Genomic DNA, 17,204 nt, shown 5'->3' on the forward strand with positions numbered 1-17,204 from the left:
CTGACCTCTTAGATGGATTTCCCTTGGGTTCAGGTGATGGGTTTGGCGGCTATCGGCCTGTTGTTGACCCTACAGGTGCGTAGGGTTCGTTTGGCCCTTTTATATTTTATCATCTTTTCCTAACTGCTTTATGTTTTTTGCAGTGTCGGATTCCAATGAAGTGTATGTTCCACGATGGAACATCCGCCGAGGAACAACCCTTCGCACACTTGTGGAGTGCGTGGAGTGGGCTCGTCACGCAGCTCCCAGTGGTGCGTTGGGGGAAGCCATGGCTAGCTACCAGGAGGGTAGGCTAACCAATGAGCTTCGGGTTCTCCTGGCCCGGATGCAGCCGCGCGTCGAGCTGCTTTGTCGCGAAAACGACAAGTTAAAAGCAGCTCGCCTTCAAGAAGTAGCTCGGGCGCGGGCTGTCCGGGAGGAGAACGTAAGGCTTACCGCAGTGGCTGCGGAAAAGGAGAAGGCCTTCAAGGCTCTCGAGGTTGAAGTTCAGGCCCGGCTTGAGGCCCGTTCCAAGGCTGCCCAAGCTGTTAACGAACAGCTTCGGCTGGCTAAGGAAACTGCAAGGAACGCAACCGAGAGGGCCACCAAGGCTGAAGCTGTTGCTGAGCCTCTACGCGTGGAGAATGAGGAGCTTAAAGCAAATTAGAGGCTCTCCAGCAGGCTCATGATGCCTTGGCGATGGAAGACGCCAAAAAGCTCCAAGAGATCTTGGACCAGAGGGGGGTGCTTGACCACACTGAGCGGAAGCTAAAGGGCGTCGAAGAGGCTGCGGCTAAAGAAGTGTTGCTTGCCAACCTCAACAAAAGTGAAGCCGAACGCGCCCGTAACGAAGCTCAAGCTGCCCTCCAGGAGGCTCTGGTTGCCAAGGAATGGCTTCTTCGAGAAGCGTTGTCTCAGGTATGTTTAGCTTCATGTCTTCACGCTTTTCTTTGTAAATAGAAAAGGTTTTGATACTTTGTATTTTTTCTTGTAGGTTGTGCATCGGGTCTTCGCGGATACGTCTTATGACGATGCTATGAGCGCAGCCCTCAACGCTTCTCACGAGGATGGGGAAAAGGCCGGCTTCCTGCTTGGTCTAGGGTTCGTTGAGAAAGGCATCCCGCCTTCTAACTTCCCTTTGTATAATGTTGATACTGAAGCTGTTTATGACCAAGCAGTGAATCAGTATGCCGCCTTCCCGCATCCGGTGGTGGAGAAGGTGAACCAAGTTGCTACTGCTGATGATGGGCTAGCTATCCTTAAAGCTTTCCTTGAACCGTCACGTTCTACTGATGGTGCGGGTCCAAGTGGAAGTGGCCCTGAAGCTTGATCCTGAAGATCCCTTCCCACTGTTAGGATAGGTTTAGCTTGTATAAATTTATTTTCTTGTAGACGGGTAGTTACCCAGCCATTCTTGTAATGAATCATTGTGAAATATAAATCTTTGTGCGGGTAAGACCGCTATTTTCACTGGATTCCTTGCTTTATAAACGTTATATGACTTGCATACTTTAGTTTAAATTAGCAATTTTCCAAGTGTTTAGAATAAGTTAACCTTTGAACGTGGTAGATAATAGGTTGAAGTTTTGCTTCCTCTTTCGTGATTGTGCGGGTAGGACCGTCACTTGCACTTAGTAGGATGGCTAAACTTTACCTACATCTGACCTGCGTGGAGGTTTTCCTCATCTTTTTTGAAATTTCTAAGTGTTTTGAATAAGTTAACCGTTCGACGCGCGGTTGTCAATAGGTTCGGTTTCCTCATGATTTGTGCGGTTAGGACCGGCACTTTCATTTAGTTGGATGACCAAAGTTTACCTATGACTGACCTGCGTGAAGGTTTGCCGTTTTTTGGGTTTATGCGGGTTTTGCCGCCTTCCCCACGCAACGACTTTTCACGTAATTATGCGGTGAAAACCGGCATATCCGTGTTGAGTAAATTAACCGTTCGACGCGCGGTTGTTAATAGGTTAGTGTTCAGTTTCCTCTATCATGATTCATGCGGATAGACCGGCACTTTCATTTAGTGGGATGACTGAACTTTACCCTTCAACTGACCTGCGTGAAGGTTTGCCAATTTTTGGGTTTATGCGGGTTTTGCCGCCTTCCCCACGCAACGACTTTCCACGTAATTATGCGGTGAAAACCGGCATATCCGTGTTGAGTAAATTAACCGTTCGACGCGCGGTTGTTAATAGGTTAGTGTTCAGTTTCCTCTATCATGATTCATGCGGATAGACCGGCACTTTCATTTAGTGGGATGACTGAACTTTACCCTTCAACTGACCTGCGTGAAGGTTTGCCGTTTTTTGGGTTTATGCGGGTTTTGCCGCCTTCCCCACGCAACGACCTTCCACGTAATTATGCGGTGAAAACCGGCATATCCGTGTTGGAAGTTCATAAAAGTATTAATGTAAAATCATCAGCGTCGATGTTCTAAGGAGAATCATTTTCATTAGAAGTGGCTCTGGGCCTTTTCTTTACAAATTTGGAATTGATCTACATGCAAACTGTGTAATTGAGCTCCCTTCCATGTTGTTGGGATGGGAGTGCCATCGAGCCGATATGCACCTGGTTCGGGATCTCGTTGTTTGCGCAGTATGTAGTCTCCAACATTGAAGCTGCAATTTTATTCGTGTTTTCCCCAACTGGGTTTCTACACGCATCAGCCTGCTCAGCGTTCATTGCGCCACGAGGTGCGCGAGTGTCCCATCTCTGACAAATGCCTCGACCATGTCCTTTACGTCTATGCATTCTTCAGTGTTGTGGCCTTTTGTCCTGTGATAGTCACAGTATTTGCTCCGATCAGCATTGTGACGATGTCGGATTATTGGAGCCTTTGGCCATGGGAGCTCCTCAGTGGCGAATATCTCGGTGACGCTTTTGGTGAGTGGCGTCCATCTAGAGTTCTGGTTTGACTGTACGTTATCCCTTCCGCCTAACCGATGTTGCAAGCCGGATGAGGTGTCAAAGTTTACCCTTGACTGCCAAATGCCTAGCTTCCGCTTTTTGTTTAGTCGGGCGGTAAGGACGTTGTCTTCTCTTGTCTTCTGGGTGTAGAGGTTTGTGCTCTGGGGGAGATCTCTACCCAGTTGCTTCTCAGTTTCCGCAAAGCGTTTAGCTGCTGTCATGATGGCATCCCATGTGGATGGCATGCCATCTTTACCCGTTAAGGTGCGGATGAGCTCTGGGTCGTTCGCGCCCTGAATAAAAGCAGCGCGAACAAGATCTTCGCTAATGTTACCCAGACTTAGCTTCTTTGAGTTGAAGCGAGTGATGAAGTCTGGCAAAGATTCATCTTTTTCTCGAATGCACTTGAGGATTGTCCATTGCTCCTCTGTATACTTTCTTTGCTGGCTGAAGTGTTGGCTAAACTTCTGCTGGAAGTCTTCCCAATCGTAGATGTGGTGGACCGGTAGACGATCAAACCACGCTCTAGCACCCCCAACAAGCGTCATTTGGAACATGTAACACCACGTAGGTTCCATCCAACTACTGACGGTTGCCCCCGCTATGAACCTGTTCAAATGATCGTCTGGATCAGATATACCATCGTAAGTGCCGATGTTGGACATCTGTTTGGCACTTTTCGGGACGATTGCTTCCGCAATGTCCCTTGCAAATTTGGACGTTCCCGCCTTTGCAGCAGTTGGTGTAAATGTTTTCGAGAAGTCACGTGGATTTCCATCTGGGTTTTTTGGTTTGAAGGCTTCTTCAAAACGCCTTCTCGGTTGGGAGTCCGTTTCTTTACGCTTCCCTTTCGCCTTATGACGAGGGTTTGCGTCTCTATCGGATTCCTCCGAATCATCGTCCAAGTATTCTTCGAATTCGTCAGCCTGTTGGACGGAACGCAAGCGTTCGTCCAACTCAGCTTGGAATTCCTTCTGACGTGCCTCCGCCCATGCCTTAACTTCACCGAGTGTTTGGCGGGGGAGCCTTGTTCGTTTCTCTAACTGGGTATCGGTGAATCCCAGTGAGCGATTATTTACTGCACTTGCCCCAGCTTGGGTAACTGGGGTAGTGTTCGTAAAATTTACTTCACTTGCCCCGGCTTGGGTAACCGGGGTAGTGTTTGTAAAGACTGTGTAGCCGGTATTCCCCCCAGTAGCTGGGGTTGTGGTTACCGGAGTTTCTTTAACCATCTTTCCAGAAGTTTGAAAAAACTGAAAAGAAATGAAGTTCTAGCTTTTATGCACGGATGGCGCCAATGAAGAAACACTAATCGGACCCCGGGCAGTTTACGGATAAACTGGGGATTAGATAGATGTTTCCCACGAGGGGTTAGATCCGGCAAAGATGGTTCTTCTGATAACCTGCAAAACAGACACCGTGAGCTCGTCACTGAGAAGGGGGGGGGGGGGGGTTCCTCCTTGTGACCACCATCCGGCGTGAGAATCAGACTAGATTGCTCTTGAATATAAATGTATATTAAGAGATTGCTAGAGCAGTTATCAGGTATAATATGTAAGATACAAGATAAGATGAGATGATCATACCATTTGGGGTATTTATAGCCGAAGGTAGGTTTCCAAGGAGGTGTAGCCGGCTGAATAATATTCCTGTTCTACCAACTGTGGCCTACGCACGTGCCATGCTGGTAGTTGGTGGGTAGGCAGCGGCTGACAGTGACCAGGCCTGCTGTGTACTATTCCTTTTCCACCAACTACAGGCTATGCACGTGGTATGACAGGAGTTGGTGAGTAGGTAGCGGCTAATAGTGACATACAGTACAAGAGAATGCTGCTCGCCATACTGTTGTCAATGAGCTGTGATCTTTTGCCCATACCTCGTCAGGTACAGTACAAAAGATCTTTCAGTATCGTACGGACTGGCTCATTTGGGCGGGAGTATTCCCCCTCCCGCCTTTGTGCGGGACTGTTCCCGGCTTGCTCATTCCTTCTTCAAGTGACTACTGAATTATTATGAGTTAAGCCTTGTGCGTGTAGCCATGCTGCGCGGGTAGCCTTCCCTGATGGCTGGTATCCGTAACTGCGGGAACAGGCGGAGTACTTGGAAACCATTGGGAGGCGTTTTCTGCGGGAACAGCTTGCGTACTGCGCGTAAGGACGTCACGTCTCTGAGCGTGGTGGGTCCTGCTGATCCAGTTGGTTTCTGCGCAGACGTCCCTTAGTTAAGTCTTGCGGGTTCAACCGCGCAGACGTCCGTTAAGGAGTCTTGCGGGTTCAACTGCGCAGACGTTCCTTTTCAAGGTGAGTCTTGCGGGTCCAACTGGGCTCTGCTGGGACCTACCACATGCGTAGGTTATGCAAATAAACGAATGTGTTAGTATCTTTTTTTATTATTTCAAGGTAGATGATTAAACACTGTATAAATCTTTTAATGGGTAAATTTTAAAAACATGTTTTAGTCAGTAAGATCTGTTAATGACTTAACCCAAAATTCGCAAATTGTTTTCTTAATAAAAAGTGTTATGTTAAGAACCTTCCCCCTTTCCCCAATGGTGTGAATGGTTTATTTTAAATTATATACACTTAATGAACGTGACATAAAATCCCTTTCACAAACAATTAACTATTAATTAATGTAGATGTAGATTATTTGAAATATAGTAATATGAAGTAACAGGAAAAGATATAGAAATCTTGGTATTGAATCTAATTCGTGGCTCCACAGTAATAAAAGAGCATCAGCCAAATGATGAAAGATAGGTGATGTCACGTGGGTCCTACTTCTCCTTCACATCTCCAGCTTGCTTCCTCTTGCTTTCCCCTTTCAAACCCTAATATATATCCACCAACATGTTACATGTATAATATAAATCATATCATATTATAGGTTTTAAATCATATAACCACATATTTTGTCTGATCATTTAGTGAGGCTTTAACATGTCTACTTCTACATTGAATAAACCCGAAAGGAAGATTATAGAGAAGATCAGAAGGAACCAGATGAAGGATCTCTTCACTAGTCTCTTCTCACTCATCCCTAATCCTCATATCATGACCAAGGTTTACTGTCGTATTTTAAACCTGTGAACTCACCAACTATTTGTGTATATGCTGTTTTTAAAATGTTTTCAAGTCAAGAGAGCATAAATAAGTGGATATATATGCTTCTGCTTAAGAGTATATCGTTTTTGGAATACATAAGTATATATTTAGTATGTTTAAGTTGGTTCAAGTGTAAAAGAACACAACTAATTAATATTTCTTGTAACTTATGTTCATGTTTTATGAGTTCAGGAAGGTGACCTGGCGGATCGAGTGGAAAGAACCATAGACTACATTCAAACCCTGAAATCCAACTTAGAGATGATCGAGAACAAGAAGGATAAGTTGTTGAGTAAGAAGAGATCAAATGAACACACGGAAATGATCAATAGTGAGTGCATATCGCTCAACATTCAAATCCATGAAATGACTCATGATCATGATGCCGTTTTGGTAACTGGATTGAAAACACATTCGAGTTTTTGTAATGTTGTTCGGTTTCTTGATCAGTATAGCACAGAAGTAACATTTGCAAATTTTTCAAACGTTGGTCATTCGATCTTTCACATCCGTGAAAAGAAGGTAAATCGATTAAAATGTTTTGTTGTTTATCTTTTTAGGGTTTAGTTCTTCCTAAAAACTAATGTTAAATTAATCATGTGTATAGATTGGAGCAGATGATCTTTGTAAGAGGCTCAAGAATTTAGTTGAAAACAAGAATGAGTTTGGGGATGATAAGAATATTATTGCATCGTTTTGCAATGAAATTGGCTTAATTTAAGTGTATGTGACTTTGATGTGTTCGAGATGTTGCCTGTGAATAACCTAAATTAAATAAAACATCATATAACATTTAGTATTGATCAGTTGTTAAGATTAACATGCATTACATGATTTGACAAGTTAGGGTTTAAATTAAACGGGCATGTGTTATAAACATGTCCGCAAGTTAATGATACGATTATAAACATGTGGGTTCGACCCATCAAACCATATATGACTACGTTTATCTTATCACGTTAAATGAGTTAACAAATTGGCATGTCAATCGCTGTTATAACATGCTTATCAAATCAATGTGTGTCAATGAACTATTAAACTTAATTATATGAAAAATTTCATGACTTGATTAATTTTAAGCCGTGTTAAACTTGTCATGGCATGCATATAATCCCTTTATTAGACGTGTGTGATATGTAGTGTTTCTTATGCCTAAATGACAGGGTGGATGGAAAGAAACACCATGTGAAAATGAAAAAGAATGTTGTTTGGTTGGTTGATGAAATAAAATTACTTATTACACAAGATTTTACATTCCCTTGAAACACCTCAAAACCATTTATCTAAACCCTCTTCTTTTTATTTTATTTTGTTTTTTATTTTATTATCTCTTTCACCCTACATTTTCATCATCATCACCACCACCATTGTCGACAGCATCACAGCCAGCGCAAGCGCCACCAGCATTATTGCCACCATCACCATTGTCAGCAATACATCGTCACCACCACCATCTTCGTTGCCACATACACCAAAACACCACCGCCATTGCCAATACCATTTTTTTGGTAAATATTTGTTATTTTGAGGCAAATGTTTTTTTTTGTCATATGTATTTCACTCATTGATCGTTTCATTCATACTAAGCCGCACAAAGTAATAATTTATTTTATTCACATACATTAACTAAGTATGACAATGGAAAAATAATAATTTATTTCATCCACATGTTCTTTTCATTCACTCGTGCATTCTATTACCACATACCAACCAAGCCCTTAGCGTTGGAGTAACTGCCATGTTTAGTTAAACAGTGATAAGCAGTAAATGTAACGTGTTCAGATTGAATAGCCGTGTTAAGATGACTTTTTTAACATAGCACTATTTGAATTTTTGGAGAATTGCATATATCTTTTTTCAGACTACACTAATTGCATATTTACCCAACTCAGCACCAAAATACATATATCCCATATATCCCCTTAGTAAGAAAAATATAATAAAATTACTCATTTTAATATATTTAGTTAACGTGTTGCTGAAGTCGAGCAATTGATTTTTATTTACAATAATGAGTCGAAACTTTTGACATCATGCATTATTCAACAACCATTATTAAGAGAAAAGGTTTAAGGTAACACAAGAAAAGACATGGAACGAGTTTTATATATTGTTGTTTGAAAACTCGTTAGGCTATAGTTCGTTTACCTATGCTTGCAATGCATCCTTCCAAATTTGAATTATCATGTGCATTCGTTTTATATTACATGATATGATCTTAAATGGCGAACTCATGAACACCAAATCAATCTTCCAACTCATCATTGAGGGGTAAATAATGGTATCCAATTGTGGAACCAAGAAACATGTCATGCCAATGATCAGATCCTATATATGGAACATTTTGCAAACACCAATGAAGAGGTATGTACCCGCCTCAACACCGAGCGAGGCGGGTCAACCCACAAGATATAGACAAGAGTCTTGAAATCAAGACATTATGAAGGCACAAAGCCAAAACCTATGCGCACGGCGCATATAACATATTCTCATGCATCATATGCTCAGGCATCATATATGCTCAGGCATCACATATGCTCACGCATATCACATATGCTCATGCATCACATGCTCACGCATATCACATATGCTCACGCATATCACATCTGCGCGTGGCGCATCCGCGCGTGGCGCATATCACATGCTTGTGCATATCACATCTGCGCATGAAACATCTGCGCGTGAGAATAAAGAGAAGACCTCGCGCATCCTCAGGATAGGCGCGTATCACACATGCACATAATCAACCTCGTCCTTATCCAAATCAGGATTAGGGCAACCTTGATTGTGCACGTCAGACAACCTTCCAGAAGGTATCTTTTCAAGGAATAAGAATATGCTGATGTTGACAGCTGCCAATGAAAGGTGGACAACTCAGCAAAACCCATGTGCTACCACGTGATTATAACCAATGAAAAAGCACCAGGTGTCCCCAAGGACACGTGGCGCAAATCAATTGGAGGAGGCCAACAAGGCTGAGCCCAATCAGTGGAAACCCTAGCACTATAAATACCACATCAACTCCACAAGGAAGGGACACTCAGTTACAGACAATCACATCCAACTACACAGTATTCAGCTATATCAAGCAATACTCTCTAAATTTCCTTACTCTCATATTATTATCTTCTCCTACAAACACTTATTCTCACACCGGAGGGTTACCCCAAAGAGGACCCCTCTGTCCCTTTCTGAGGGGTAAGTTTACGGTGCTGTTCATTTTGTAGGTGGAAGAACCCAGATTCCAGAGATCCATCGGTGAGAAAGCATAATCACACCCGAGGAAAGTAGATCGTCTACCAGTGAGTCGATCCACGTCTCTTCATTGGCGCCATCCACTGTTACAACGGCAACAAGATCTCATCAGATCTCTAAAAAAACAAAATTTCACCATGGTTTCTGGTGCTCGTAACGTCGATCAAGTTCTGGAGGATATTGAACGTGAGGATGTTAATGAGGGACAGCAGTTTCTGAGGGGGCCGCGTGATTCTACGCGCACCACCAGTAACCGTCCCTTCATCACAACTCCTCACGGCCAGACTGAAACTCCTCCAGACGATCTCACGTTACAAAATCTTGCCGGCGCGAAACAAAAAGGAACAATGGGTCCAGAAGATGAAACCAATGACCCTAAAGAATGGCTCATAAACGAGCAACGAGGTCTAATGGACAAGTACAATGAAATGGTCAAACAGAAAAAGTTAGCCGACTTAACACAAAGGTTAGCGTTTGACAGGCAAGCCATTCAAGGAACAAAAAGGGCGCGCGCGCCGGAAGAGGGTCACTCTGTTCACACTGAACACGCTGAGTTTAGTGATAAAGAAGTGCACAGCGTCAGGAAGACGCGAGACACTCATGCAGGAGGCTCACAGCTCCGCGCGCAAATGAACATGGCGCCTGGAGCCAGAGCCGATCTGGATCTGCACACACCATACAGCCCACCGGTGAGAGGGCAAGTGGATGTAACCACACCATACAGGCCAGCCATCTTGGTAAAACATTCAAAATTTACTGAGCGCATCGCGAAGGCCCCTATCCAGCACAAGACCAAGATGCCAAGTGGTTTGGGCAAATATGACGGCACAACAGATCCAGACGATTTCTTACAAGGTTTTTACAACACTGGAAACCTAGAAAGCTGGACGATGTCAACATGGTGTCACATGTTTGCTCGCTGCCTCACGGGCGCGGTGCGTGTCTGGTTCGAAAGCTTGCCTTCTGGGCAAATCGATGGGTTCGAGGAACTATTGGAAAAGTTCCAAGCTCACTTCGTACAACAGCGCAGACACACGCGCGACCCTGATGACATCATGCACTGCGTGCGCAGGAATGATGAAACGATTGAAGACTACATCACTCGTTTCAATCAGGAGTCTCTGGCAATCGGAGGTATCACTGAGCAACTACTGCGCGTGGCCTTTATACAAGGCGCGCGCAGTGATCAACTCCGCCGAGCTCTCGTGAGCAGAGATGGCATGCCCACCACTTGGGCCAAGCTAATGGAAGCATCGCGAGTCTTCGCGAGAAATAAAAAACAGATTGCCCAAGATAGAGCGAGAGAAAGAGGGCATCAAGCAGAGGCGCCGCGCAGCAACGAAAGAAGGGGCAAACAGAACACTGTATGGTCCAGGTTGCAATCAACCAGTTTTTCTTCCGCAGAAAAGCAGGCGCAACCAAGCTCACCCCAGCCCCAAAAAGACGTTCGTAATCGCGGGGAGGGTGACAAGAGGGAAGGCGGCAGAGATCCTAGCAGACCTCTGCCAAGAATATGGACCCCCCTCACTAAAACACCTTCACAATTGTTAAGCACTGAGAATGTCCAGTTCAAAAGCCCCAAGCCGCTACACTACAAGGGACCATCAAACAGTGGCAAGTACTGCGAGTTTCACAAGTCCACGGGACACAACACTGATGCATGCCATCACTTGAAGGATGCAATTGAAAAAGATGTGAAATCAGGCAAACTGGCTCACCTGGTGAAAAACCCAAGACCAGAAAGTGAACAACCAGAAGGAGCCTCTGCCAGCAAAAAGTACAAAAGAATCTGTGTAGCCGAGGGAGGAAGGCAAGGGCAAACATCAAGAAAGAGAAGCGCGCAAATCCAAGGAGATTGGCGCGAGCAACAAGTAATCTTCCCAAGAATCAGGGGAGACCCTTCTATCAGCAGTCCTCTTGTCATCACTACACACATTGCTCATTACGAAGTGTCAAAAGTCCTGGTGGACACTGGCAGCGAATCAGACATCATGTATGAGCAATGTTTAAGAAAACTGGATCCGGCAGACCAAGCAAGGCTTGAAATTGTGAATGCACCAATCTCTGGTGTTTCAAATGAAATCATTCATCCCCTAGGTCAAATACAATTTGAGCTAACTATGGGGGATGAGAAACACAAGCGAGCCGAAGTTGTCAACTTCTTGGTCTTGCCCACCACTTCTTGCCACAATATGATCTTGGGTAGAGGAACGATTGCCCAATTTAACGCCATACCGTCGCCAGCGCACGGCGCGTTGGGGTTCCCAACACCAACAGGTGTAACTTTTGTATACCGAGATCATTTGTGTGCAGTGACAAATACTCCGCGGGAAGGGAGAATGAAACTTCCAATGGCAGACAACGCGCCAGAGGAATGGATTCTCAACCCAAAATTCCCGGAGCAGAAGATCACAATTGGCGCAACGATATCAGACGACACGAGGTTGAGAATGAAAAGATTGCTCACGGCATATATGTCGGTCTTCGCGTGGCAACACTCTGATATGACTGGGGTTCCGCGAGACCTGGCACAACATTCTCTCAACACGTTCAAGTCTGGGGAGCCAATTGCTCAAAAGAAGAGAGTCATGGGGGATGAGAAAGCGAGGGCCATGAATGAGCAGGTTGAGGATCTACTGCGCGCAAACATCATTCGTCCGATACGATACCAGACATGGGTAGCCAATCCTGTGATGGTAAAGAAAAGTAACGGGTCATGGAGGATGTGCATTGACTTCAAGGACCTCAACAAAGCATGCCCAAAGGATTGTTACCCCCTCCCAAACATCGACCCAAAGGTGGACTCCGTGGCGCCATTCAAGCTCAAATGTTTCTTGGATGCCTACAAGGGCTATCACCAGATTCAAATGGCACCACAAGACGAGGACAAGACCGCCTTCAGAACCGACAAGGGTGTTTTCTGTTACACAAAGATGCCCTTTGGTTTGAAGAATGCGGGAGCCACCTACCAAAGACTTATGGATGCCGTTTTCAGCGAGCAAATTGGAAGAAATCTAGAAGTCTATGTGGATGATTTGGTGATCAAAAGTAGGGAGGAAAAACAAATGCTCAAAGACATCGAAGAAACCCTTGGGCGCCTAACGGAAGTTAACATGAAGCTCAATCCGAGCAAATGCACTTTCGGCGTGCAAGAGGGAAAATTTCTAGGTGTAATGGTCACCAAGGATGGTTTTAAGGTGAACCCTGAGAAGGTGGAGGCCATCCTTGACATGCCCTCGCCATCCACCATGAAAGAAGTTCAGAAGATGAATGGTAGATTGGTATCAATCAACAGGTTCCTAGCGAACCATGTAAGCAAATCTACCCCATTTGTCAATACATTGAGAAACTGCTTAAAGAAAAGCCAATTCAAATGGACTCCTGAGGCCGAGCAAGCTTTCAGTGAGATTAAAGAATGTTTGATAAATCTGTCCGCGCTCACAGCTCCACTTCCTGGTGAAACTCTGACATTGTACCTATCAGCAGGAGAGCGCGCCATCGGCGCAGTATTGTTGGTGGATCGCAAGGGAATCCAAACGCCAATATACTATGTGAGTCGGATGCTGACAGATCCTGAGACGCGCTACTCCATCATGGAAAAGTTAGTTTTATCACTAACACACGCGTCGCGCAAGCTTCATAGATATTTCAATGGTCATCCTATTGAAGTACTAACTGGTTACAACATCCAGCAAGTTTTGCGGCGCCCCGCGCTCTCGGGAAGGCTGACAAAATGGGCCCTGGAATTAGGTGAACACACGATCGCCTATAAGCCCCGTCCAGCAATAAAGGGGCAAGTTTTAGCTGATTTCATCGCAGAAATCCCCGAAGGAAGAGTTGAAGAGGCTCAGCGCGAGGTAGACCCTCCGCGAGCCAATGATGAAGAAAAAATTTGGAGATTGTTCACTGACGGAGCTTCAAACAACGAAGGGTTCGGCGCAGGTCTCAAACTGGTGGATCCAGAGAATCATGAATATACTTATGCCATCAGGTTGGACTTCAAGAGCACCAACAATGAGGCTGAGTATGAAGCCCTGCTGGCTGGGCTGCGCATCGCGCACAAATTCGGAGTTAAAAAACTAGAGGCCCATGTTGATTCATACTTGGTAGCAGCACAGGTCAATGGCCTTTATGATGCCAAGGAGAACACCATGCCTCTATATCTAGAGCAGGCGAAAAAGCTCATCGAGCAATTTGACTGCTTCAGAATCATTCATATTCCGCGCAGTGAAAACAAATCTGCAGACGCGCTGAGTAAGATGGCATCAACCAGTTTTGATCACTTTGGCAAAGATGTCAGGGTAGAAGTAATGAGCAACCCGTCGGTGGTAGCAAAGTCTGTCCTTGTAACTCATACAACCCCTTCATCATGGATAACTCCAATAATGGAATTCTTGAAGGAGGGAAATGTACCAGATGATCGCGCACAGGCGAGGAAGATAAGACACAAGTCGCAGAACTATGAACTCCTTGATGGCACATTATATCGACGCTCTTATCTTGGGCCGCTCATGAAATGCCTAGATGCTGAGGAAGCAAGTTATGTGATCAGAGAGATACACGAAGGAATCTGTGGAATACATGCTGGCCCGCGCATGGTGGTTGCCAAGGCAATGAGCGCAGGTTACTATTGGCCAGGCATGTACTTGGACGCTCTAAAAGAGATCCAAAAATGCAAAGCATGTCAGAGCTATGCGCCAAACACCATGCGGCCAAAGAACAACTTGATTCCTGTGACCTCTGCATGGCCTTTCCACAAATGGGCAATCGACATTGTGGGTCCCCTTCCGCAAGCGCAAGGGCGAGTAAAATTTTTGGTAGTGGCAGTAGACTATTTCACAAAATGGGTTGAAGCCAAGCCACTAGTAAAAATCACAGCCGAAGCGATGAAGCAGTTTATATGGAGCCACATCATATGCCGTTTTGGCTTGCCCATGGAAATTGTGAGCGATAATGGCAAGCAATTCACTGACAAGAAGATATCCAGCTGGCTCAAGGAATTGCGCATCAACCAAATTTTCACTTCAGTCTATCACCCTCAGGGGAATGGCCAAGTGGAACGCGCTAACCAAAGCTTGCTGAATGGGCTGAAGAAAAGGTTAGAGGGAGAATCCCATTCTTGGGTCGAAGAGCTACCTAATGTCCTGTGGGCACACAGGACATTAAGCAAAACCAGCAATGGCGAATCCCCGTTCAGCCTAACCTATGGAACAGAGGCAATGATTCCAGCAGAAATTGGATGCCCATCCCATAGAGTGCTCATGATGAGCAAGATTGATAACGAGCGCGAAAGAAGGTTGGATCTCAACTTACTTGAAGGGCGCAGAGAGGCGGCTATCATCAGTGAAGCCAAATACAAGAAAAAACTGGAAAAATATTACAACCAGCGCGTGAAAGAATGCCACTTCAAGAAAAATGATTTTGTCCTTCGAAACAATGAAGCTAGTCGTGCGATACCCCCGGGAAAAATGTCCCCCAATTGGGAGGGACCTTATCAAGTCTTGGAAGAATTGGGAAAAGGCGCATACGCCTTAAAAGATTTGAATGGAAAGAAGATCCCGCGCGCATGGAACGCAGCACAGCTTAGAAAATGTTTCATGTAAAAAAAGTCAAGTTTGTAATCAAGGTTTTTTAAGCCATTATGAATAATGATACGCGCTATCTTCACTTATTGTGGATTCTATTACCTTTTGCATACATGTTTCACACTTCCCTTTATTAATTTTGAGCAATATGACAACATTGTATTGACATCAAAACAAAATAAAACGAAGTAAAACATACATACGCAAACGCGTTAACGAGTCTTAACTCTAAAACGTCAGGGCCTTAGCCCAAAATTATGAGCCTTAGCTCAGGGCCTTAGCCCAATAATGTGAGCCTTAGCTCAAATAACTCACAACATCCATCCTACATGCTGCGCAGCCTGACCATAAAAATACCTAAACACAACTAAGGCAGAGCAAATGCCAAAACATAGTTGTTAAGGTCTCAGGTCGAGGTCGCGCATAAAATTGTAATGGATATCTGAGTAACACATTGACACGTAAAGGCTAAAAAAACTCATAATTCCATAATGCGCGATAACGTTGCGCAAAAGAGGAATAATGGAAACGCCAAGACACGTGTCAACATAATCAAGATATGGCAAAATCACTTACAATATGACAAGGATTAAGTATAATAATTTCCTTACAACCTTGTTCTTATTTCAACGTGCAAGCATATCTTATATTCAACAAGCAAACATTCAATATAAAGAGATGAATGGGGAATGCGCAAGATGCGAGGAAGGGAAAAACAACATTTCATTCCAAAGCATTGAAATTTACAAGTTTACAAGATGAGATAGAAACTACAAATAAAAATAAAAAACATGAAGGGCTTCTCAAGTCTCCACGTTGACATCAGCCTCTTCATCATCCTCATCACCGCCCTCAGCATCTGGCGCAGCCTGCTCCTCGTCATCTCCAAACTGACCATAGTCAAGTTGTTCATCCTGAATGGAGTCTTCTATCACAGTAGTGTCAGGAGCGGATCCTTTGGCCACGCCAGAGCCGCTTGCAGGAGCAGTATTCCCCGCGCCATCATCGCCGCCACCAGCCCCTTCGCACTCGTCAAGTAATTTCTTTAGCGCGCCGAGGTCGGGCTGGTCAGCAAGCGCGGAAATCTGCAAATCATAAGGAAAAATATGAGTACAAAAATACTTGGAAAATAAATCACAGAAATCTCATTAAAGTTAAAATACCTGCGCAAGGATAGGAATGGGAGTATTCAAATACTTCTCCCCCATCTCGGCCATGTCCGCGCAGGCAACGTCGCTCTGATAAGGGTAGTCGGATGGGTTCTTCTTCAGCATCCCATATTCATAGCCATCCTTAAACCCTTCAGCTCGACCCACCAAGCGCGCGGCAGCGTTGTAATCCATCACAAGGGCCTGGAACTCGTCTGAGTATTTCATCGCATAAGCGCAACGAGTCATACCCTGTGAGACTAGCCATTGGCGATCCTGCGCGAGAGAAGAAACAGTCGTCTCGAGGGCAGGAATCTGAGAGTTTAACAACTCAACAGTTTCCTTAGTCTGTTTTAGCTCCTCTTTGTCGGACGCTGCTGCCGCCAAGGCTTCTTCCTTTTCCGCCCGCGCAGAATCAAGTGCTTCCTGGCTAGACGCTGCCATCGCCAAGGCTTCATCCTTCTCGGCCTGCGCGGCCGCCAGCTCCTTCTTCAGGCGCGCAACCTCACTCTCCAGTGATGATTTTTCAGTTATAGACTGGACAAGAGCTTGGTCACGCGCCTCCGCCTCCAGCTCCAAGTCGCGCGCTCTGCGCGCGTACTTGGCCGCGTCCGCCTCCGCCGCCTGTAGCTTCTCCCGCGCAGCCTGAAGCTCATGCCCGCGCTTCACGAAGGCGCTGTTGGCACTTGCTCTGTTCTCACTGAGCTCTGCTTGGAGCTTCTCAGCTCTCTCGCGAGCATCAGAAAGATGCCAAGCAGACACCTTAGCCTCTTGCTTGGCTTCCGCAAGAGCATCACGTACCTTTACGTAATCATAGCGAAGCTCTTGGGAGGCAGCAAAGAAGGCCGACCCAGCAAACAGATGATCGTTGAGCAAGTCATCGCGAGTGCGGTCCTCTTGGAACCTCCTTTCAGCTGGAGGCACAGCATGAGCCCAGAATTCCCCACACACACCCATGGACTGAAATGTGTTGTCCTCAGTAATATTCCATCTCGGGCGGTAAATGTGATCGGATTCCTGCAAAAACAATGTAATTATCTAAGTCAACAAAACACTAAGATGGAAGTCCGCGCAGCGGAGCAAAAACGAACCTATACCTGCCGGGATGAAGCAGAAAAGTCAGCGCCAGCCCCACGAGAAGGCTCGGCCGCGAAACCTCGTGGCGCTGCAGGGCTGACGCGACCGCGGTCGGAGTCTTCAACTTCAATCTCCTCCTCCTCCTCCTC

At 45.3% G+C, this 17,204-nt stretch overlaps 1 protein-coding gene across 1 annotated transcript; it reads left to right on the forward strand.

The window, feature by feature from the left end:
- Positions 1 to 5,491: 5,491 nt before the first annotated feature.
- LOC143541073 (transcription factor bHLH162-like) lies at positions 5,492 to 6,711 on the forward strand. Its single transcript, XM_077033987.1, has 3 exons — positions 5,492 to 5,948; positions 6,183 to 6,512; positions 6,598 to 6,711. Exons 1-3 carry the CDS (start codon positions 5,826 to 5,828, stop codon positions 6,709 to 6,711), a joined length of 567 nt encoding a protein of 188 aa, XP_076890102.1. The 5' UTR covers positions 5,492 to 5,825.
- Positions 6,712 to 17,204: the final 10,493 nt, after the last annotated feature.

The sequence above is a fragment of the Bidens hawaiensis genome, unplaced genomic scaffold (genome assembly GCF_021521415.1).
Source record: "Bidens hawaiensis isolate Kalapana, Puna unplaced genomic scaffold, B.hawaiensis_p1.1 tig00000820_1, whole genome shotgun sequence".
Taxonomy (NCBI): domain Eukaryota; kingdom Viridiplantae; phylum Streptophyta; class Magnoliopsida; order Asterales; family Asteraceae; genus Bidens; species Bidens hawaiensis.